The sequence below is a fragment of the Pygocentrus nattereri genome, chromosome 8 (genome assembly GCF_015220715.1).
Source record: "Pygocentrus nattereri isolate fPygNat1 chromosome 8, fPygNat1.pri, whole genome shotgun sequence".
Lineage (NCBI taxonomy): Eukaryota > Metazoa > Chordata > Actinopteri > Characiformes > Serrasalmidae > Pygocentrus > Pygocentrus nattereri.
The window spans coordinates 23,994,576-24,018,434 of NC_051218.1; the positions used below are offsets into that span (position 1 = coordinate 23,994,576).

At 40.0% G+C, this 23,859-nt stretch overlaps 1 protein-coding gene across 9 annotated transcripts in view; it reads right to left on the reverse strand.

The window, feature by feature from the left end:
* Nucleotides 1–2,023: 2,023 nt before the first annotated feature.
* Nucleotides 2,024–23,859, reverse strand: part of diaph2 (diaphanous-related formin 2) — a 472,316-nt gene continuing 450,480 nt past the window's right edge. For 7 of the 9 annotated variants that reach the window (XM_017698456.2, XM_017698459.2, XM_017698458.2 and 4 more), the window contains one exon: nt 2,024–3,929. In XM_017698456.2, the coding sequence (XP_017553945.1) occupies nt 3,862–3,929 (68 nt within the window). In that variant the 3' untranslated portion in view covers nt 2,024–3,861. The remainder of the gene's footprint in view (nt 3,930–23,859) is intronic. The other 2 variants (XM_017698461.2, XM_017698457.2) reach the window with 1 other exon arrangement.

Here is a 23,859-nt window from a genome sequence, read left to right on the forward strand (position 1 = left end):
CTAGGTTTTATATTGTAAAGTCATAGTTATGAATCATTTGGAGAAACCCATGAAAATCCATGTAAAAATCAGGGGAATGAGAAAAATATATGTAAATATAATGTCTGATCTGAAGGCTACCTACACTGGGTCTTCATGACACACTCATGCATACTGAATAACATATTTTTTAAAAAGATTGTTTAAGAAAAGATTACGTCAGTATTTGCAAGATGTTTCTGAAGTAAAAGACACTGTACTAAGGACAAAAAGTGATGGATATTTATTTGTTCCATTTTTAAACTGTTATAGAACTAATAAGGCCTACACCATATATGGATCATTCTGCCAAACTACTTTAAAAACGTACTTGCAGAAAATGTGTGGTTCAGTAGTGACAACTCTTACTGTCACACACTGGTTTTCAGATTTGGGGCACATTTACTTTAAAACAATGGGATCCTACTGATCACTATGTGGCCATGAGGGAGTCTCACTTTCTGCTCTAAAATGCAAGGGCTTGGCAAAAAAAAAAGCTCCAAAAATGGGCTAAAACTAAGACAGCGTTTTTATTTAAAAATTAATCTCACGATAAACTCACACCTTTCAACTTCCCTGTCAAAACAAAACAAAAATATTTAAATTGGATACCCTTTAACAGATGAATTACACATTACATTATATATATATATATATATATATATATATATATATATGGCTTATTACCATCTCAATGAATGCCTTGGGTTTAAATAGATCATAATTTTGTTATCATAAACCAAAAGTGATAACTTGTCAGATATATTTTTTATTTGCAATTCACAAGGAATGATGTTTTATGATAGTGTTATAAAATGAATAAATGTCCATTACTTTAATATCCTTATGTCAATAAATTTTGTTTATGTGATGAAATGTTCATCTTGTAAATTCTGACATAAGTTGTTCATAAATACTCAAGTAAGCCTTTTTTTCCCTTATGTTATTCAATGTTTATGCGTGTGTTAAAAAGTCTATACCCATGTCACTTTCAAATAGACTTATCAAGTCTACAATTATCTACAGCATCAGTGAGGCCTAACAATACTACTGACTGCCACTCAGTAAATCATATATAGGTCTAAGCCTGTTAAAATGACCACTACACTTTTCTAATTCAATGAAAATCACACATGTACAACATTAGCTTAGCACAACAATCACTATGGAAGGGTAAATCACTGCATGGAGAAAAAAAGGCATTTATTAGAAAAAATGTTTTCAATTATAAATTGTGTCTGCTAGTAAATGAACTCTTCAATATGTCATAGATATTTGACAGTTTTGTAGAAATGACCACATCAAAATTTCATAGCTCTGGAACATGTCTAACTGAAATGAAATGCTGCTATGGACATCCTTCTTTTTAAAAATTACATTAACATGAGTTACAATAAGCAATAATCACTTCTATTTTCATCACACAGGGCATATTAGTGTGATTTTAACAGGTTTTAACATTTATCTGATCAGATGAATCAATTTAATCCCTTCAGTAAAAACAAAGTTATTCAAAGATAATAAAACATGATACATAAAATGTAATTTCATTGTCTTTTGTAACAAAGAATTTCAAAAAGAATTGCAAAGTTGGCACATTTATCAAAATATATCTAATTAAAATAATATTTCTGTGCATTAGGAATTTCATGTTGTCTTTTTGTGTGTTTTTGAGGGGAGTGACCTATGTACCAAGCAGACTATGCAGCAGGAATAAGAGCAGAGTCAAGTATGAAAATGCATTACAGAGGGCGGATGCTGTAATTAACATTAACATGAGTTTTAAATAGCAGTCACTCTGAGCTTTGAATGCAGAGAACAGGTTCTTTTGTGTGACACTGGAAAACAGTCAAAGGGCAGTTTTAATTAGAAAAGCAAATCAATGCCTTGAGCTGCACAGCACCTCCCTCAGCGCTGTTTCTCCTGAAGATCACATGGCATGTGAAGGGAGAACTGTGTACACTGAAAGCTTGTGTTGAACAGCAGCAGCAACAGCCAAGGCGGCTGTTGCTGCTGCTGTTCAACACAAGCTTTCAGTGCCTTGCTGATCTTTAGGAGCTCAGGTGTCAAGAAAAATGTATGCAGGTTTGCCAAAGACTGTGCATTTGGGAGCCTGAGGGTAGTCATAGCAAGAGAGAGAAATCTTTGTCTTCATATCATTTTTATATTAAGAAAGAAGATTGGACATCCACAAGAAAGCAGATTCATTCTTAGGCTTGTGATTTCATGAAGAGTTGTTTTCCATACGTTGGTATGGACAATGGACAAAAAAGAATATCAAGATGAGAGATAAAAAAAAGCAGGAAGGCAGAAGCTGGTTACTAATAATGGGGAAAGCCATGACATCATGTGAGCACATGTAGCATTGTCAGTTATTTCACCACTCTTTCCATTTCCACCTTGCAGCCAGCTATTTCAATGGACTCTTACAAAGGGATGGCTACCTTCCTATCCTTATCTGTTAAACAATGGATAAATACTTTGAGGAAACATGAAAGAAAAAATGTGCTTTTAGATGGTGAAAGATCTGCGATGAACTAAACTTGATGGACACTCTTTTTTTTCATTATGTCAATCCAGACATAAGACTTTCAAAATAGTATAAGGACCAGAAAAGGCTAAGGTAAAAACACTGAGCTTGGGCAGGGTCAGTAGAAGATCTGACAAGGATTTTAAAAGTGGATCATAGAGATATGCACTTATTGTAGTTTTTCTTGAGAATAGACTCAGTTGCACAACAGAATAAACAAAAAGAAAGGCAAAAGAAATCACAAGGAAAGTTGTAATAGGTTTTAGAGGATAACAAACTGCAATGCTTGCAACTGCAACTACAATGCTTGCTTCTCTCTGGATATATGGACATGTGTGTTTGATTCTTGTGTGCTAACAGCACTGATGCGCACGTGAAAGATATGCTTGAAGTGTTTCGATTAGATTAAGTACTTTCATCTTCCTAAACCACTTTAGGTACCATGGGGCAGCTGAAATCCACATGACTAATGTCTTCCCACAAAGCACACACAAAGGGCAACAAAGCTAATATAAAACCACACTTTCCTTGCTGCTACACATATTATATGTCACAAGAGCACAGGTGGGGGGGTTTGGACAGGTAGTTCTAGGCTGCAAAAGATTATGCAGTGAAAGTCAAAATTGTTGTCAGGCATGTGGAAATAAAAAGCCAAGTGCAACTCAATCAAACTAAGGTTTAGTTCAATTAATGGCAGCAAATAAAGTCCCTTGGCTGATATGCATACATAGCCAGGCAGCCCTTTCTGGTATATCTGGCCTTTTGTCAACAAGACAGCAAGACGGCCTGCATTTGTCAAAAATCCAATAGCACAAGCTCAAACTCCAGCCAATCAAACATTTTTGAACATTCACAGACAGTGTGGAGGTGTGGACCTAGTGTGGAGGAAGCCAGAACAGGAGAGCTTTTAGCACTGTGAGAAGCAGAAAGATGAAAACAAAACCCGCACAATCAAGACAATGGAAAAAAAAAAAAAAGGAAAGCAATCTCAAACTCAAATGTTAAATAGGCCCTTTATAAAGAGAGCGAGTGAAAGGGAATACATATATATTTTGTATGTAAGGCAGTGTAATAGTAGCTATTCCATGAAGCAGTGTCTGAAGTTGTATCTTCATCTCTGAGTTGTGTTCTTTTTGTGTTTTGTATATATTTCTGCGTGTGTGTGTAAGGGGGGTGGGGGGTGGGATGCAGTGGGGATCAGGCCATGCCGGATGGCACACACACACAGCTCGGCACCGTCCCTGTTCAGGCCTCCTCAGTGTCCCCACTCCTGGGTCTTTGGCACTTGGCTAACGTCCGCAGCCGGCCAGCAATCATCGTACCATAGGGTTTGCGTTGTGTCGTGAGCGTGACCTTTCCAAACCAGTACGACGGTTGTCTGCTTGGAGAAAAGATGAAGAGAAAGAAAATAGGGGACACGATAAAGAAGAGTTAGATTCAATTAAAAAAACTGCAACAACAACAACAAAAAAAGGCACCAAGAAACAGCAGAAAGAAGCGAAAAAGCAAGAAGGCAAAGAGGGGAGAAGGATAAACAGAGAAAAGAGGAGGGAAAGGAAAAGAGCAACAGCAACAAAAGCAAAGTGATTAAGACAAGAGCAGCAGGGAGCAATGAAGAAGCAGAAGAAGGTTTGGATAGGGTCTCTGTGTGTCTGGTGTCATAGTAACTCTACTGAAGGTATCCAACTCCATGCTCAAGAGCTCCTCCACCTACCTCACAGCCAGGAGAGCACACACTTAATGCGCGTGCATACACAGCCCTGAGCGGCAAAGGCAGAAAGCAATAATGCACACAAAGCAGCTGCACACACTCATTCAGACACTCATAGGAGGCTTAGGGCTGTGGAGAGGAGTACCTGAACACACAGAGCAAGCCAGAATCCTAGTATATTCAAAGGGAAGCTGCTGTGCTTTCTAAATCCTGATACTGAGAGTCCTTCTCTACTTTCACAATGTATTGAATTTAACAGCTCATGAATTTTGAGTGTTATGATAATAATTTTTTTTTTTGGAGAATGTTGATTTGACTGCTTTAGTATTTTTCATAGGGACAAGTCATATAGCGAATTATAAAGTTAAAAAAAAGTTTAATGGAAGGTTGCAATTACAACCATCTAACTTAAAATCCAAAAGAACTAGTGAACCTACACATATCTTCTTTCTGATACAAAGCTGAAAAATGTAAAATGATGGTAAATTTTAAAAAAGAAGTTTAGAACCTTAGAACTACATGTAAGTAGGTAACCTGCTGCAATAAATTGATAAAAATAATAATAATAATAATTATTATTATTGTTATTTATATAAAGTATATTTCTATTTTTATTTAGATAATATAATAATAATATATAAGTGCTTTACACACAGGTGATAAAACAGTTATGCAAGAAATCACTAGTATTTCTTTAGATTCAGAAGAAAATGAAAAAGATCAAATTAGATAAACACCATGAGACAGAGTTTTAATTAAATGCTAACTTAGCTAAATGCTAACTTAGCTAAATGCTAAGAGATATGTTTTTAGATGCTTTTTAAAAGTGAGCACTAAGCTTGACTGTCTAAAAGGTGGAATTGAGTTCCACAGTTTAGATGCATAATAACTGAAAGAGGCCTCTCCATGTTTTCTGTAATTTTCAGAGGGTATTTGTAGAAGGCCACTATCTGCAGATCCTAGATTACGTCCTGGAACATAAACAGACTCTGTGATGTAAGCAGGTGCTAGGCTATTTTCAGCTTTAAAGACTAGAAGCAGAACCTTAAATTCTATCCTGAATGATACAGGCATAAGAAGAGCATTACAGTAGTCAAGTCTGTTTGTAACAAAGCATGAACAAGTTTCTCTGCGTCACTCTGAGAGAGAAAAGGCCCAACTTTAGTGATATTTCTGAAATGATAAAAAGCTACTTTAGTGACCGTGTTTACATGCGGGGGTGTTCATTTTCAATATTAAAATGAACTAGTGAAATGTGTGAACAAGCCACAGGGTTGTACAAAGTGATAGTGCTGATCAGCTGCATTAGTTTTGGTAGATTTTCCACAGTAAACTCTTAATAAAATTACTACTCAAACACTGAAGTTATTAATCAAACAGCTTAAATGCAAAACAGTAAAATCTGTAATTTCTGTTTTCAGATGGCTGTTCTCACATTAATCTGTAAAGCAAACAGAATATATTTTGATTCTCCTGGTCATCAAAATGGTGGCTTACAGTGATGTGACATGAGACAGACGAAAAGGTCAAAACTTTATCTCAAAACTATTGCACAATAATGTCTCAAACACCAGGCAACATATGTTTTGACATTTAATCTAAGAACTTTCTCTGAGGTATCTTTTAGAGGCATTAAATGCCTTTGACTTTTGATCTCACCATGGTGTAAACTCTGACTTGATAAGTTCAGAACATTTCATATTAAATCACTGTGACCACTTTCTTTATATCTTAAAGATTTAATAATGCAAAGGTTTTGAAAAATGCATACAATTTCTCTTTAAAGCAAAGGTTCAATCTCAAATTTTTTCTTATGTAGTTGATCAGTCATGACATGATGTCTAACATCTGAAGTTTGCTTCTTTAATTTGATACTGGAACAAAGTTTAGCACTGTGTACTGCTGTCTAAAGCATCACACATTGTCTCAAACTGTACATTAAGTAATCTCAAAAAGATTTGCTTAACTTCTGCCTCTATGACAGTGAAGAATGTCCTAGTACAGTCATGAAATTCTTTCTTATATGTGTATTCCTAACGAAGGAATTTCATATTTCTTATGTGATCCTAATAAAGAATCAATCAACCTTTATTTTGACTTATTAAAGTACATTGAGGGCAACCCTCTTTTTAAATGTAGCCGAGCATTCAATGTAGCCGACCATTCAATGTAGCCGAGCATTTAATATAGCCGAGCTACATAATTGTCTTAAAAAGAGTTTTTATATGTCTATGAGGCCTGTGGATTGTTTTGTTGGTGATAGCTATCTTCATGGACATTAAGGTGAAAGCTATTGTGACATGAGTTTATGTTTGCATGGCTTGTCTATCTCTTACAATTTGCATACATGTATGACTCTATTTGGCTCTTTGATGTTCAGATTGCTCATTTTATTTTGGTCTTACTTTGGTCTTTTTACCTTTTTTAAGCCTTTGTGTGTGGAGTTATTAGTTTTTATGTGAATATGTTGACCCATTGAGATGATTTTTCTCTATTTCTATCTATTACTTCAATTCTATTCCAGCAATTCATAAAAGTTGTTAATTTTTTATTTCCATGCTTTTTGCTTCCAAATCATGGTTTACTCATTTTTGGAGGAATAGCATATCACAGAAATTACAAATAAGTGTTTTTATTTTTAAGTCTTAGCCCAGCTGTGGTAAATTACCGAACAATATACTATGAACAAAATTCAAACTTTGAAGTCCCATGGAACACTGTGTAAATTATGAAAAATGTTTGTATAAAAACGTTTGTATGACATAGAAGACAGAAAATAAAACATGGATTAAAAATCAGACCTATCTGAGAGCTGTCTGTGTACGGTCCTAATATATGAAATGACAGCCCTCAGTCCAACCATCCTGCTACATCAGTGTGACCACACTTCACTGAAACATTATCCAGTTTATATGATGTTGTTCTAAAGAAGGTAATGCTATTTGCTTTGCCACTGGACCAAACAAATGGATGAATGGAGATTCTTGCCAGCTCAATTATGCTTGTTAGGTCAGCTTTTGTTGTTAGCATTCTCGCTGCAAGTCCAGCTTGAACAGACAGTAGGAAACATTTGCAGAATACAGGGCAGCAAAATCCACATCAGCGTTGTAATTGGTAAGGATACAGGTTATGTACACACTTCCCAAGAATAGGACTGCCCAGTTTACATCGAGAAAGGAGAATGTTGGCAAAACCTCATAAACAAGTACACTTGAGATTAAATTACAACTCATTGGTAAGATTTAGTCATGCAGCTTGCATGGTGCTACAGAAAAGAAGCAATCTCTGGACACCAAACACGTCTTGGCTGATTGACTACATAAAAAGAAAGGTAGAATTGTGTACACTGATTGGCCAAACCTTTGCTTTAACATTGGGCTGAATGCAGGCCTGAGATTAGGGTAGCTCATTTTGAACACCGGACTTGGCAACAGGGCTGTTCCATTCTGAGGTCACACAAAGCTGCTCTCCAATCCAAACACTGCGAAAGCAGCGAGGCTGGGCAGGCTCCATGTGGCAGGTGGAGTAGACAGTCCATTCTCCCCCATCAGATTCAAGCACCAACACCATGCCTGAGTCACCAAACCTTTGCAAGTAAACCCATTGGCAGCCTTGGCTGTACAGTGACCGTTACTGAGCACTGGGTCTCCACACCACCAAAAACACTAAGATGATAATGATGGTGAAACGGGGCTAGGCATTGTTTAAGGGAACAGGCCCCATCCATCATATCAGGTAATGAGCTGAGAGGGAGTGAGTGACCGAGCCAGGACGCTGACCGCAGGAGCAGGGACGGCACTAATAACACAGCTTCTGCAAAATAGGAGAGTCAGTACTACAGATGGTCAAACAGAGAGATGTGATGGAAGGGAGAGAGAGAGAGAGAATGAGCCAGAGGAGAGGGAAAAAAGGCAGAAGCAAGAGAGAACAAAAGAGAAGGAGGTGAGAACAAAAAGAAACTAGGAGGGAAATGGAGGGCGAGGCAGCCCATACCACTTCACAGGACAATTTCCAGTTGCATTAGCCAATGTTTAGAATGTTGAACCTTGAACTACACGCATTCCATTTGGAGCAAAAACAAATAAATAAATAAATAATCTGATTTTGAGTATTTGATCCACTTCAGTTTCAGAAAAAGCCACTGAGGAGGCTTGTCTCGCCCTTAGGCCTCTCTCTCCAATCCAAACGCAAACAGGCAATTACACATTGTTGGCAGTGAGGAAAACAAAAGAGAACTTCAGAACTGGAGTGAGAATACACTCATCAGACTTTGCATGATTTTTTTTGATTTGCAATTCCTATGAACACACCCTCATTTCTCCCTCAGCCTCTTCCTCTTACCCTCAGACCTAGTCAGCATTCAAAGATTCCGTTTGGAGAATACCATCTTTCGCTTCTAACTACAGGGTCAGCTAGGCTCCATCTACGTAGGAGGGAGAGAGAAGGAAAGATTAAAGAGAAGAGGGACCCGGCACAGAGAACGAGAGTGCAGATGAGAGGCGAGAGGCAGTAAACACAAAAACTAAGTCTAAACGGGAGCTATTGCTTTTCAATTGCTTCAAAGATGCCTATTTTTGTAGGTATATTGAAGGCCAGTGCACAGCCTATATTGTTTGGTGTGTTTTGGGAAGCCTGACAACAGTTCCTCATGTTTGTGCTCTAAATTGAAAATGGAGGAAGAGACACTGTGGATAGTTCTGCACCATAGATATCAGAAGATTTAGTGCATCTGGTAAGTGAGGGAAAGTAATGTGAAAAGCAATACTTTGAGATGATTGCCTCAAGCTCAGCACATTGAACAAATCTATCGTTAAAACAAATGGGCACAAAAAGAAAAAAATAAAATAAAAAAAAGACAAAACCCTTAGATGGAAGATCACTCTAAACAGCCTTCCTTCTGTCTCTTCACTTGAGCTTAAAAGCTTTCCTATCTTCTGATGTTAGGCACTGGCCCATCTGGCCAAAACACCCATCTACAGGAACAATTGCACAAAGAGCAGCTATTGCTATTGGGGGGACGAACATTACAGCCATTTCTCCACAGGAATGAAAACACATCCACCAAAATGAACTCAAAATGAACACGACTTCTTTTGGAAAAGTTGGGCACTAATCACATCTGTCTTGTGCTATTTTTTCCTCTTTACCTGCTTCTCCCAGAAGCGGTGTCTTCGAGAGCACAGATGAGCAGAGACGAGAGAGAGAGGGGGAAATCAAGAAAAGTTGAACAACACACCATGTTACAGCAGGGAAATGTCTACAATCCTGAAGTTAATTAATGTGATCGACAGCTTTGTTTTTCTAGTGTTTAGCACTACGTCAAGGGGGATGAGTCAAAAGTGACACAAGAGCAGGACTAAGGGTGTGTCATAATGATCTACAGCACGTAGAGAGACGGGGATTGGCCTGGGGTTACAGACACTAAAAGAGCCACAGATTACTAAACAGCCACCACACAGACAGACAGACGGATAAACATATACACAAGAGGGCTGGGATATCGGGACTCTTGGGCACTGGTTAGAAAGGGCAGGCAGACACACTTTCATCAAGTGATTGACTGATAAGATGATCATGTCCCTCTGCACTTTCATCTAAAGAGATTAAATGCCATTATGGATTTTGCATGACTGTCATCGCCTCGTAATTACATGAAGTTACATCATCAGGAGATCCTCTCGTACAGGGTTGGCTGTGTGAATAACAAACAAGGTTCAATCAAGCCTTCTACTCAATGTAAACATGGGGAATTATTTCCTGGTAAGGAAAATCAGCATAGTTGTCACATCTTTATGAACAAGAAATTATATAAAACACTTTCAAACAAACAATTTTGTTCATAAAATATTTGCTCAGAATACATTCTCTTGCTCTCACTCACAGACACACACATAGACTCATAAATAATAAAACTGTCATAAACTCACATTTAAAAGCACTGAACCTCATATTTTTGGGCACAAAACACAATAAAGATGATGAAATCTCTATTGCCTGCAAGTCAACGCAGTGTTTACTAAAAGCATGCCTAAGAGAGCAAATGAGTGAGACAAGACAGTAGCTATTCCTGCTCTCCATCCCTGCTCTGATATTGGTGGAAAGATGGCCTGTGTTTCACCGGTAAAAGTAAATAGCAGAAATATAAAAAGAATGTAAGCAGAAAAGTTTTTTCTTCAGCTTAATTTATGAAGCTAAGAGGGCTAAAAACTACAGCTGAGCTCAAGTGCTTTGAAGAGGGACAGTGGAGTTAGATGTCAAGGTTCAGCTTCAGCTCCAACCAGGAGAAAATGGATGGTCAGAAGGACTGAGCCAGTATCTTATTGTCAGGAACCTCAAACAAACACCTACACACACTTTGGCCAGTGCATAGCCTGGGGTCCTGCAAGTCTAGAGGTACTGCAGCAAGAAGAAATCAACACAATGCAGATGCATCATACAGAGCCCCGCTCATGACGTCCTGTATGAATAAAAAATAATGCGTGGCCATGCCTTATTACGCTTGGGAACGAGATCCTAATGATCGGCCACAACTTAGTAAGGCATGGGAATGAGATGATTAAATCATGGCCATGACTTAAGTCTTATTAAGTCATGGCCACTGATTATTTTTATTTATACAGGATGTCTAAAAAGAGCTCTGAAATGAACTTCATGCATGTTTCATAAGTGACCCATAAAATATGTATGATTTTGATTGATTATAATAATAATAATAATAATAATAATAATAATAATAATAACCACATGCCATTTCTTATCTGACTAGCAACACTTGTGCTTGAACATACATTGTGCTTGAATAGTCAAAAACAATGAGTATGAAAGTTCATATATTCATATTTTTTAATGAATATTTTAAAGTAGCTTAGAAGAGCCTAGGCTATTTGTTAAACCAAGAAATCCTCATATATTGTATTTTCCACAACCTACACAATTTCAAGCACTGACTAGAAAAATATTCATGCCTACATCCTTGTCAGGCATTAAACAGAGCAAAACAGCAACCTTCTGACTGGCTGATATTGTTTATTTTGAGGTTGAGACATGAGCTCTTAAGTGCACTCTCTACTGTAACTCAAGGAAGCAAGCAGACTTGGAGAAAAATGGTGAGGCAAGACGGTGTAATCTTGCTTTTAGCAAATGTGTGTGGCTGGAATTATGGATGTTTAGAGGAGCTGTGGGTCATTTGTCAAACCTGGCCATGACAGACACACCAGTGGAGAATACAAACAAAAACCTTTGCATCAAACCTCCATCGAAAAACCCACTGAAAGACCAGATAAGCTCTGGGCCAGGGCCATGGACTCAACAGAGCCCTTTCCTGAAGGTTTTGTTAATAGATGAGGGAAGTGTATAATCTGACATCTTGTTGGGAGTTGCAGTCAGCATTCAGTCAAAACATGGAAAACCCGGTCAGACAGGATTTAAATAAAAAATAAAAATAAAAAAGCAATAGCGTTTCTCACTTTTCTATCATGGTTTTCAATCAAAGGCAGCTTCTTTTCAGATGTGCTCACCCACCTCCTGGATGAATGACCCAGATATTTGATATGCCCAATGCTTTCTCCTCTCACAATCTCTACCTTGAGGAGTACAATAAAGTTTAGGCTCTGATTGAGGAGTGGAGTCTGAAGCCTTATTTAAAAGGCAGCATCTTAACAGATTTTGCTAGAGGCTTACTAGCCTGATGCCTCCCCCTCGCTGCTCTGTATTGTCCTGCTCAGCTGCTCTCTCTCTCTCTTCTCTGGTCAGGGCTGAAAGGGGAGCTAGGCCTGAGAGTAATGTCTCCTGACAGCTCGGCACACAATACGGCACAGGAGAGCTGGAAATCACTACACATGTCGATAAACAAATGCTTATTTTTAGAGGAGAGAGAGAGGCACTAGTTTATCTCTGTGGTGGGAAGGCACTGACAGCTCTGTAGCAGGGACAAACAGGGGAAGGAAGAGAAACTGTGTCTGGTATCCACTGAAGTCAGACAGGCCCACTCTTTTCCCTGCCTACAGACCCAGCAGCAGGGCTCTGTGTGATTAGAAATGAAAAGCTTGACAGACTTGCAGCTGCAGTGATTCCTCATTGAATTCCCATGGACAAGCAAAAAGGCTTCTTAGCTGCAGACCAACTTGGTATCATAAAGAGCTAGAAGAATGGCAGATTTTGTGATGCTTCTTGACACTCTTGACCAAATGTCATCCAAAATAACGAAGCAGAAAAAAAAAACTGGTACAGATGAATGCACCAAACAGTCAGATGAGACACACTTTAAAATCGATCATAGCCCTGGGCTAATCCACACTGCTGATCATCAACTCTGTGGTCCTGTGAGAAAGTAAATTCAAGCTGTGATATGAGTATGTGGTCATAGACAGAGCAGGACTAATGGGGGATTCTTAGTCTGTTCTCTCTTCAGTGATGCAGGTATTTTTCTGCTTGCGTACTTTTTTGGAACAATCTTTTTGTATCACATCTGGAAACATCTGGAAAACTGCTCTTAAAAAAGCAAACACAAAACTTTATCAAGACGTAACATCAACAGTTGATGTTCGGATTAAGTGGCCAGTAAACAAAGAATTCCAGTTTACAAAGACTTGCAGATTCGGGACTAACTTTATTACAGGGACCACATTGCTCCTTTGAACAACACTTCTCCACAACAGGTGTACATCTGGATTTGCTTTCCTCTCCAAGGAGCTGTAAACTGAGTGACTTTCAGATTCATGCGATTATTGCCAGAAACGAATGGCTTATATCAGATACCACCTAGACTGAAGAGACACATGTTTCACTGATCTATTTGGTTGAGTACTATCCAGTCAGTGATAAAGTGTTATCACAGATAGAAACACAGTCTGTGAAATGACCAGTAAATTAGTGATATCCAAATCTGTTTTCAAACAACAGCAAAAAACAGTCAATCAGGTCTACCAATGGATAATGCTACACATGCATGCCACTAAAGTCACAGTCTCTTAAGGCACAACTATGGGAGTAAAGGTAAGAAATATCTGTGCTGTTTTTTTCTTCACTACTCAGAGGTGATCAGCTCAACTGCACTAAGCAAGCTGGGGCTAACTAGCATTTTAACTTTGAGGAGAGGAATGTTTAAGACAAGAAAAGTTAGAGTTACTTTTCATTTTGCTCTAACAAACAGAAAAACAGTTTTCAAATTAATTGTAAGCTGTGTCTTATATTCAAAGAGATGCATGGTTCGGAGATTAAACCCTCTGGCCTAACCATCTTGTTTGCAATGCTTTGTTTTTGTAGTATAAAAGTTTGGCTAATCATGTTCAAACTATTTCCATAACTTTTGTCGTGATGTAGCAGCTTCAGTATCATAGCAGCTTCAGTATCATTGATAAAAAAATGGAATGTTAAAAAGTAAACATTTAAGATAAAACCAAACACTACTTTCTCAGATAACTGTTAACAGATAACATGACATATATGGGTCTAGTAAAGGCTTTCATGATGTTTCATGTCAGTGTTGGTTTTAACACCTTTGTGCTTCACTTTTTCATGCTACATCCTTGAAGAACATCACATTCTACACAGCCATAAGAAATGTTGAATCTGGCATTTGGTAACATTCACATTGTTTGGTAATAGAAAAACATTTACTTTATTACTGGTTTCGCTCTTTGGAGATTAGTAAAAGGCCTAAAACCAACAAAAAAAGTGGTAGGGCATTACTCCAGTACTTTAAAAAGTGGTGGGTCAAATGCCAGCTCTGCCTGCAATGGTTTCTACAGGATCTCTCATTTGCAGTCGTTTGTGAAAGCCGCTGTCTTTAGTCACAACGAATCATCTAGGTACATTCTACTCATTTTTGTATCAAAATGTTTATTTTGTATGATCTGTGTAGTACATAATATGAGTTAGATTTAGAAATGTAAATGGGATCTTAAAATCATATCAAACCCGAGAACACTGCATTGTCGTCTGAAATTTCACAGTTTGAAAGTATGTACTGTTATGCCCTTAGTAACATTTTACGTATTTTACATTTTTACAGCCTCTAAACACACTGGATAGTACTTCACTGTGCAGGAAGACAGTGAAATAACTACCATTTTTGTTAATTTTTTTCTACCTATATCCTACATAGACTTTTTAAAACATACTGTACATACAACAGAACTTGCAGTTCTATAATCATGTTTCTGCGACCACATGTTCTTGCTCTCCTCAAAACCATGTTATTGTTAATCTTTTGTCTTTTTCATTTTTATTGATTTGAAAGCAGCCTTTTTTCCAACTCAGAAGTATAATAACTCATATAACTCTAACTATAGATGGTGAGCATGTTAGTGGTTTGCTGGTAAGTGCACTCATAATGTTGCTGGCCTGACAAGTGAACCCTGTACTACACAGTTTTCTTGGCTGTACAACATGGTTTGCCATCACCTGGAGTGGCAGTGGGGTAAATCATAATATGCTCTGGCCGCTGTGGACACTAGCAGCTTTGGGTCAGCAGGATAGAGATCTTGCTGGGAGGCAGGTCTGTGTCAGTGAGGGGCAGATGGGGGTTCTGGAGGTATCTCTAGCCCTCCAGCCAAACTTTGGAGAGGAAAGTGGTTAATCTATCAGGCTACCATGCACTAGGCCTGGAGGGCTCCTTGCTGACCATCCAAGACTGATTGTGGCTCAGCAGGAAGCCGGACTGCTGGGTGCGTTAGCATGAGGGTCGGTCCTGCTCCGGTGCCAGATAGGGCTGGGTTGGAACCTAGAAGGCGGTGACCTGCTTCAGCTCAGCCTGGTGCCAGCCTGTCTTGCCAGGGCCCTAGTGCCAAAGAAACAGAGACTGGACCAGCTTCAGCACAGCCCAGATCTCTGTAAGCTGTCTTGCATAAACCATGGCTGATTGCATTTACCCATAAAAGCAAAGAATCAGTGACAGGGGCCTATTGGCTGTGGTCAGGCACTTTGAACGTATCTTTTTTAATCAGAGAGAAGGGTCTGAAATTAAATGTGCACAATTACGCACAGTGATTGAACTGGAATGAAAGAAATTGCTCGTTGTTTTGTTGATTCTATATCAGCTGCATCAGATGTGATGACAGAATGACACAAACAGCAGAGTCACAAAATGCTGTATGGGCTGACATGTAATGCCAATGCATGAATTAGTAGTGAGGTGGAGGCAGAGACTAGCCTGCAAACTCCACCGCTTTAAGAGGCCTGTACAGCAGCCAAAGAAGGAAGGAGCTTTGATTGACAGCATGATAAGTAGACAGAGAGATAGTTAGACAAATGGATACTACGATATAGCCTGACAGACAGATGGAAGTGTAAATGGATGGTTTGGCAGCATGATAAGGTAAATAGACTGATGGATCACTAAACAAATAGAGGAAGAAAATGCATCGTGTGGGTGAAAAAAAAAAAAAGTCACGATAGGGAAGCCAGATAGAAAGATAAACACAGATGGATAGTGTTGATACAGTCTAGATCGATAGATTGTTTTATTCTATTTCTTTTTAAAATGAGATTGCATTTTAGACGTTTCATAAATAACGAGTGAGAGACACCAGAGGGAACGGAGCAGACACAAGTGAACAGTCATGTCTCCTACTCCATTAAATCTTATGTCACACAGTATTGTATCACTACAGATGCAATCAGTATTTGGTTGCGGACTCAATAAATCTGCGTGTAACACGTAGTACGGTGTTCATGTTAGGCTACTAGTGGGGTCATATTTTACTAGCGGAGTAACAACAAAAATAATGATTTTTAATTATGAGAGAATTATGACTCTCATTTTCAGAACACAATATTCAACTGGCTATTCCAACATTGCTTTTACTCTATGCTGCTCTGAACCAGCAGAAATGAACAGGAAACTGAAAGTACTTCAAAGTTTCAGAAGCAAAACCCATGTAACTTACAATGGTACCCAGACTCCCCAAAGAGAAGTCAAATATGTACACAGTGTCCATTAAAAGGAAGGACCATTCCTGAGCCACAACATGAGAAAGTCTATCCGCTGCATCCAGGGCTCTGCCTCTCTCACTTTGAGGATGCTTTATGCAGACGTGCAGCTAAATAAAACATGCTGTCTCTTATTTATTTATTTACCTATCTGTCTTTTGATGTTTTCTCTTGGAAAAAAGAGCATAGAGATCATGGAGGGCCTGCTATCCCAAAAACCCTAAGGCCATTTGCTGAGCACGCCGGCCTGAGAGAGAAGGCTTTACAGAGTGAGTTCAGTTTTGAATCATTCATGTCAAAGAAGTCCCTAATGTACAGCAAACTCATCCACTGATGGGCCATATATCTCCACTCACCTCTCAGCCCTATCAAATCCATTCCTGCATCACATCCTTAAATGCTCAGAGTCACTGCATCACTTCTGTACTCCATCTCTCTCTCTCTGTCTGGCTCTACTGTTCCGCTCACCTGTCTCCACCTCTACCTTCCTTGACCTGGCAGTCTTATGGCTTTCCCTCTTCATCTGTCTCTTACTCGCTCACTTCTTACTTTTTCTTCTTCTTCTTCACAACACTACCTACCACTCTCTCTTATTCTCCCTCTTCTGCTCTGTCAGGCTTCAGAACTCGCAAGTTTTTTTTTTTTTTGTCTGATTGGAGGGTTTAAACTTTTCATGCCTCCCTTATCTTTCCCCTTAAAAAGGCAAGTTAAAGAATACAAGAAGTGACACTAAAACAGATCCAGTTATACTTGGATCTACCTGGATCTAAAATATGAGGTATGCTGCTGCCACATCCAGTCTAAAGAGTGTTAATTTTGTTCAAAGTGTGGGTGCCAGCTTAATTGCACAGGCTTCTCAATGAGAGCACCCGCAGTTGGACGACCTGAGGTAGGTTGTTATTTTGCCGTGCGCGTGGAGCAATGACACGTCCCCGCAGACGTCCCAGCGACAATGGATTTCATGCGAATGAAAAATTCATCTGCACTGACTTATTTATTTGGGAGGAAGATTTCTGCAGGGGAACCCCCCAGAGATTGCACTCACATGGCAGCCTGTCGCCACTTTACCCGCAAGGTTTTCAATAAAACAAGCAAACAACACGATTCCAACACCTATAAATAAGTCAGCATTCCTGAATAAAGTGCTGTACATAGGGCCTCTCCTAGACTCCTCATCACTCTTTTATAGTGCTGCATGGACCCTAGTATCTCCAAACAGGAGGATAAGGACCACACCAGCATGGGAAGGCAAGAATGACAAAGCATGGGACACGGCAACACGTCGTCACTGCAGAACTAGCTTGTACCGCAATATCATCTCTATTACTGAAAAATTAAGCACACTATGAGGTTCAGCTATAGTGATTCAATTCCATCTAGAGTACTGCAATTTTAATGTATGCCACCAAACCACCTCAAATCAGCCTTTCCCCCCAGTTCCCCAAGTGACCTGATCAAGCTGCAAGACAAGGTTGACAGGGAGCTTTGAATATTCAAAGTGTATTTGCATGCCAGATGCTTGGGCATCTGTCACTGTGAGCTATTGTTAGTGAGTTTGATTAGGTCTCGTGGCAGTAACATTGTTACGTGACGTGTACTACAGAGAGTAGGTGAAAAATAAAACGTGGTCTCTACACCTGCCAGAGATAAGCCCACAGCCTTGTCTGCCACTAAACATGTGTACCTCCAGAGAAATAAAATTTGCTGCCCATTTTTCACAGAAATCGCACTGATATTTTTAGGCTTACCTAAATAGCAAATATCTGCATCTGCCATGCATGCACATTAGTAGACAAAACTGGTAGAAATATCCAGAAGACCCCTTTTCTATAATAGTTTTGCTGACACAAATCTAGGTCATTCTCCCCGCCCATGGCACTTTTGCCACGGAGTTACAAGTCCTGCTATTCGCTCCTCTCCCAAGGCTTGCCATGGCGGTCCTGCCCTGCAGCTACACACCTGTGTCTACACGCATTCCCTGGGATCAATTAGCATTAAAGTTTCACCCAGAGCTGACCACAAGTCCATGACTCCAACCACAAAGGGAACTTGACCCAGCATTACATAGATTCCATCTTGAATGTGCAAGCAGATTCAAGATCAAGGTAGAGAGCAGAGTCCAGCATAACTAAATAAACTGTCAACCTCATCCCTGCATTGTAGATTTAAGGATTATCCTTCTGTGCCATGTCTGATGAACTCCAGGTGAAGTAGTCAAACTCCAGAAAAAGAAGTGTTAATAAGAATAATCTAGAAGGAGCAGTGTCATGTTAAGAAAATAGAGTTCTACATAAGCAATGGAATGGTAAGTCAGAAACCAGAGCTCTTAAAGTAGCTGAACATGTATTAAGAAGACACAGCTCCAGAAGAAGTTGCCAAATGTTAATTAAGAAGGGAAAGCTCCAGAAGATCTGTATAGTTCTTCTGTACAGGATGCCTGAAGTCTGAAGGGGATAGATGTTTCCAGATTGAGCATCCTCTGCTTGTACCATGTGTGAGACTTTCATTCAGTGCCTCTGGGCCTCTTCCCCAACCTCTCCTCCTCTCATCAACCCCTTTTTTCTAATACTGTCTTGCCAGGGTGTCACAGCCAGTTTCAGCCTGAGGATGGGGTCTCAATTGGGCATACCTGTGCTAGCTGCCTCTGTCTCCTGATGGCACCCTTCACATCACACTGTGGCTCTAGCCATGAGATCTGACAGATGTGCCCTGTGTACAATACCCCCCTCCGCATTTACCCCCATGCCTGCTGCCCAGCAACACAGCCTGACAGCTATCAATAGGGATTCCAGCAGAGCCATGGGCAGACGGCTGGATAAACATGGGGGGGGGGGGGCATAAAAAAGAGAGAAAATCAAAGGCCATACAAGATACCCCATTATCCCCAAGAGCGGGAAATAATTTGCTGGCAATTTTGGTTTCTTTTGTGCAAGGGTGCTATTTATTGGAGTAAAAAAGATAGAGGATCCTTCATTTTGCCTGTTATCATATTTAAAAAGTAAGGTTCTCCAAAAAAAAAGTCACAACACCCCAGACCAGTTAGTTTAACCACAGGTTAATCTCTAAGTATTACTACCCTATATGCTGTTTTTCAGCAAAGCAGAATTCTATAGTGTGTATTCAAAGTCACTGCACATTGATACAAGTTCATACGTAGAGAATGTTAAATGATTGATGGCTTTTTTTGTAGGTAGAGTAAATGTGATGCATTATAGCATTACAAATTTTACAAGAACAAAACATGGATGGCCAACTCTGAAAAACAGTCTATATATAGGGATACAATCCCTGGGTTGATGCTGGCTGGTCCACGGTCCTCTTATTGTAAATCCATGTTTATACAGCCTAGATGCACTAGTTCATGTCATAAATCATGCAACCAATCAGCGATGCCGCCAACATTTCCCTATCATCAATGATTAGCAGAAGCTCAATCCAACATCAGAACATGCTGCTTGCAACACATGAGGTGCTGAAAAAAAGCTCCAGAAGGCAGTAAACATGAAACCTGTAGTATATACGTGCAAAAGAATAAACACTGCATTTGTAAATTCAATGAGTGACGACACTTGGATGCAGTGTGTGGCATATGTGGACCATACTGTGTGGGCTTGGTGGTGAATGAACGGGGTGTGGGTTTGAGGACTATAAGGACGACACTGGAGAAGAGAGGAGGTAGGAGACTAAAGGTCCTCTTGTGACAACTCCACTGGGGGGGGCAGAACATCTGGTAGACCGGCTGCTACTCTGGTTAACATGCTACCTGAAGTGGCCTTAACGTCTCACATGTGCATGTGTGCACACATATTCAGTTACAGAGGGGACCACAGTCAAGGCAATGTGCCTTATAGTGTCAGCCATTCTTTACATCAAATCCCTATATTACTATGCATACGTTATTTTCATGATAGATTATCATTTATGAAACCATATTAAGATATAATAGTGTCCCAAGCTGAGGCAGATGCTCTAAGTGCAGATAACGCAGGGTATTATTACTGAGGAAAATGTCATTGTTGGCACAGAGTGCTTCTTCTCAGCCTCCTCTAGCCTCTGGTGGATTTACGCTGGCTAATTCCCATATCCTCCTTGTCATCTGCTCCAGAGAGAGCGAAAGAGAGAGACCCAGAGAGAGAGACCCAGAGAGAGAGAGAGAGAGAGAGAGAGAGAGAGAGAGAGAGAGAGGGACGAAGAGAAACGGATTCCTTCACAACCTTAATGAATCGTAGTGGAGAATGTGAGCTGAGCTCATCCTGTCAACATGAAGGTAATTTATCACTGTGCCTCAGCTGTGCATTCACACCTTGTATGCCCATTACATGTGATAAAGCACAAGAGATGGATCTCTCATTTTACAGTAAAGAGAGTCGAGGATGGCTACTTACACACATAGTCACAAGCACACCCATATATCCACACACACTCTGACACCACCATGCAAGGGGCCTGCAGAGCCCAGCCAGGGCTGGCGTCTTGTCTGAGCACCGAGTGGTTCATTAGTGTTGATTTCTTGCCAGGAAAAATCACGCAAGAAGCAGAGAGTGGAAGATTGGAGTGAGGAGGAAAGAGACAGGCTATATGGCTGGTGGGGTCAGTGCCCTGTGCAACCAACCTGCCCTGCTCAGCTGTATACTTATATACATGCATAGACTCATATACACATATAAGTATGCAGGCTCTCCCGAGGAATCATTCAGAGGCTGGTCTTCTCTGTCGACCTGTCTTGACCCCTGCAGGCCGGGTGAGAGCCTGGCCACGGTCCCATTAAGCATCTCAAGCATCCTACTCCCTTAGTAATGATAGAGGTACTGAGTGCCCTGCTGTTGCCAGCACTGCTCTGTATTAATGAGAGAGGATCTGCATATGACCTGCTTGCTGACGTAACCACTGTTGAAGCAGCCTGAATGCTACAGAATGCCAGGGAAACATGCAGGCTGAGGAAAAAAAACAAAAACAAACAACCACAGAAAAAAAAAGAAATAAAAACAGTGATCGATCCTCCTTTTCAGACAAATTATAGTGATGGAGCATGAATAAGAGCAGGTGTCTACAGAAATACAAGGAGAGAAGCAGGTAAACATGGCAAGCCTTTCGTGTTATTGTAGAAGGAGGGAAAAAAGAAACAAAAGAAAGCAAGGAAAAAATAAAGAATACATTATTCTGTTCTGCTCTCATTCATACTGTGTCCAAAAAGAACCTGTTGAAAATTGATTTTTCTTATACACCAAAGAACAAAACCAGTGACTAGTTGAGCGCTTCTAGCCAGCTCTCATAACCACTCTCCAGCTCAGATTGATGATTTTCATGGTGCTTTTTTTGCACTTTGTTCTCATTTTATCAATAATTTCCTCTCTGCAACAGAACTCTGAATAGTACTATTAGTGCAGTTGCACACATGAGACAAAGCCAGGAGGAGAGAGTGAGTGCTAGATAGAGGAAGAGAGATATCACAGGAAGGAAAAGGAAAAGGAGAGAGTGGTGTAGCAGGAGAGAAACTCCATGTAGGGCTCTCAGAGCCAAGACAAGGGGTGTGTGACACAATTAAAAATAGAAATTGTGCAGCAGAATAAATAACTAAAATAAATAAATGAAGAATACCCGCAGCTGTCCAAGTGGCTGTGGATAATTTGATAGCGATCCTCTCTGACAGAAAATCAACTTTTAATGAACAGCCATGTGCCGGGAGAAATTAGCCATTACCCGCAGGAGCAGATATTAAAAGTTTATAAACGACAGTAGGGTTGGCCATGATTGCCAGTGAAGGGCTTTTGCAGTGATGCTTTATTTTGCGCCTCCATGCTCTCTGCTGTTTACGCGCAGGCACGCCGATGGCCTGCAGTGGCATACTCGTGTACACTTAACAAGCTAATATCGTGAGCGGACTGCCTGGTGCAGGCAATGCTGACGAGAGAGACGCCCGGCAAGTGTAGCAGAACAAACGCACTGCGACGCCTGGCCCCCTTCATCACTGCTAGGATCAAATGCAGCAGGACGTGCAGCCATATGGGACCTGGAGATTATTCATACAATCACAGGCCTACATATGGGCCTGCAGTAAGGGCGGACTCATGAGGTTTATGCAGTGTCACTGCAAATGACAAAGAAGGGGGGGTGCTGCTCAGAGCACAGCCGCCCCTCACAGCTCGGAAATCCGCTCCACTCTGTATAACGGTTCTGGAGAGATGACAATATCACACATCAGTGCTGAGCCAACTGTCCAACGAACGTCAGCAGACTCTCATGTTAGAACACGTCACACTGCTAAACAGTCACATTTTCCCCTGAAAGTCTTCAAAGACAAAAAAAAAAGTTATTTTTGTCACTCTTGAGCTGTCATAATTTTGTTTATTTCTCCTCCATTATAGACAGCTAACCCGTTGCTCTTTTTCTCCACATAACACATTAAAAGGGCAAAAATACATTAAAACAAATTATTAAATAAAGGCTTGAGCGTCTAAAAATGGTGATTATCAGCCTGTCTTTTCTGGGCTTTGGTTAAATGCAGATTAAGGCTAAGCTGCTGAGGTGAAGGGCCTGGCGAATTGAGACCATGCAAATAGAGCATTGCATGGAAATAGACATAATCTCACCAAAGCCATATTTTCCAGGAGAAAAGAACATGTCAACTTGTCTGCCATGAGGCACTGTAAACCCTTTATGAGCTCTCCAAAGACTGGTGTGCTTGGTTGAGGGCAGAACCAATTAGCTTAACTTTAGCAACCCACATTGATAAAAGTACTTGACAGTCAACTGCTGGCTGCAGAAGAAGTTGTGAGACAAGCAACTTCGTGCTTGGTTGTTGGATTTTTTTGTTAGACAGAATCCAATTACCATCAGGTAATATGGCAATTAAGATGAGACCTTTTGTTTTCATCAAGTACAACTGGCAGCAAAGCTGTCATTCCTGCAATAGCTTATTTTCTTTTTCTGCCAATGTACCCCTACATGCAATCAATAGCATTCTGAGGCAAGACTGGGGAGGTTTGCACAGTGTATGTGTATGTGGGTGACCTTTTTAAACCCCAGACTCAGACTAAAGCAAAGAGATAATATCCTTGTTTATTTTCAGATGCGATCTTCCCGTAACAGAAGAGAGGATGTTCCCTCTAAGCAGCGAAAACAGCCATATTTAGTCAGCAGATTGGGAAGATATATTTATTCATGTCATTATTTAAGGGCTGTTAAACAGGGAAAAGGAGGCACAGAGCAAGCGAGGTTCATGGATGCCTGCATTCTCTCAGCCAAAAAATAACACACAAAGAAAATACACAGAAACATTACCACAACCAGCTTGAGGAAGAGAACACTAAACATTATAGCGTCATAAAATACGTTGTGTCATGTTCAGCTTACCTATATTTGTGGAAGCAGACGCTCAGCTAAATTGGAAAGCGAGCCTCTGGTCAACAGCACGTTACAAACATTAAATCAAATAAAACATTTTGAAAGGACTCAGCAACCACAAGGAACTATTAAAGAAAAAGAAAAAAAACATGTCCCTAGAGTTCTCTATTAGCATCTAATTGACAAGACATCTTATTCAAATATAGCATTTCCTCTCTTCATTCTTCCCTGCTCTCTGCTACAGACACTCTGTATTTTTAGCTTATCATGCATGAAAAAATAAATAGTGCTGTCAAGATTATCTTGATATTATTAATGTCACTTT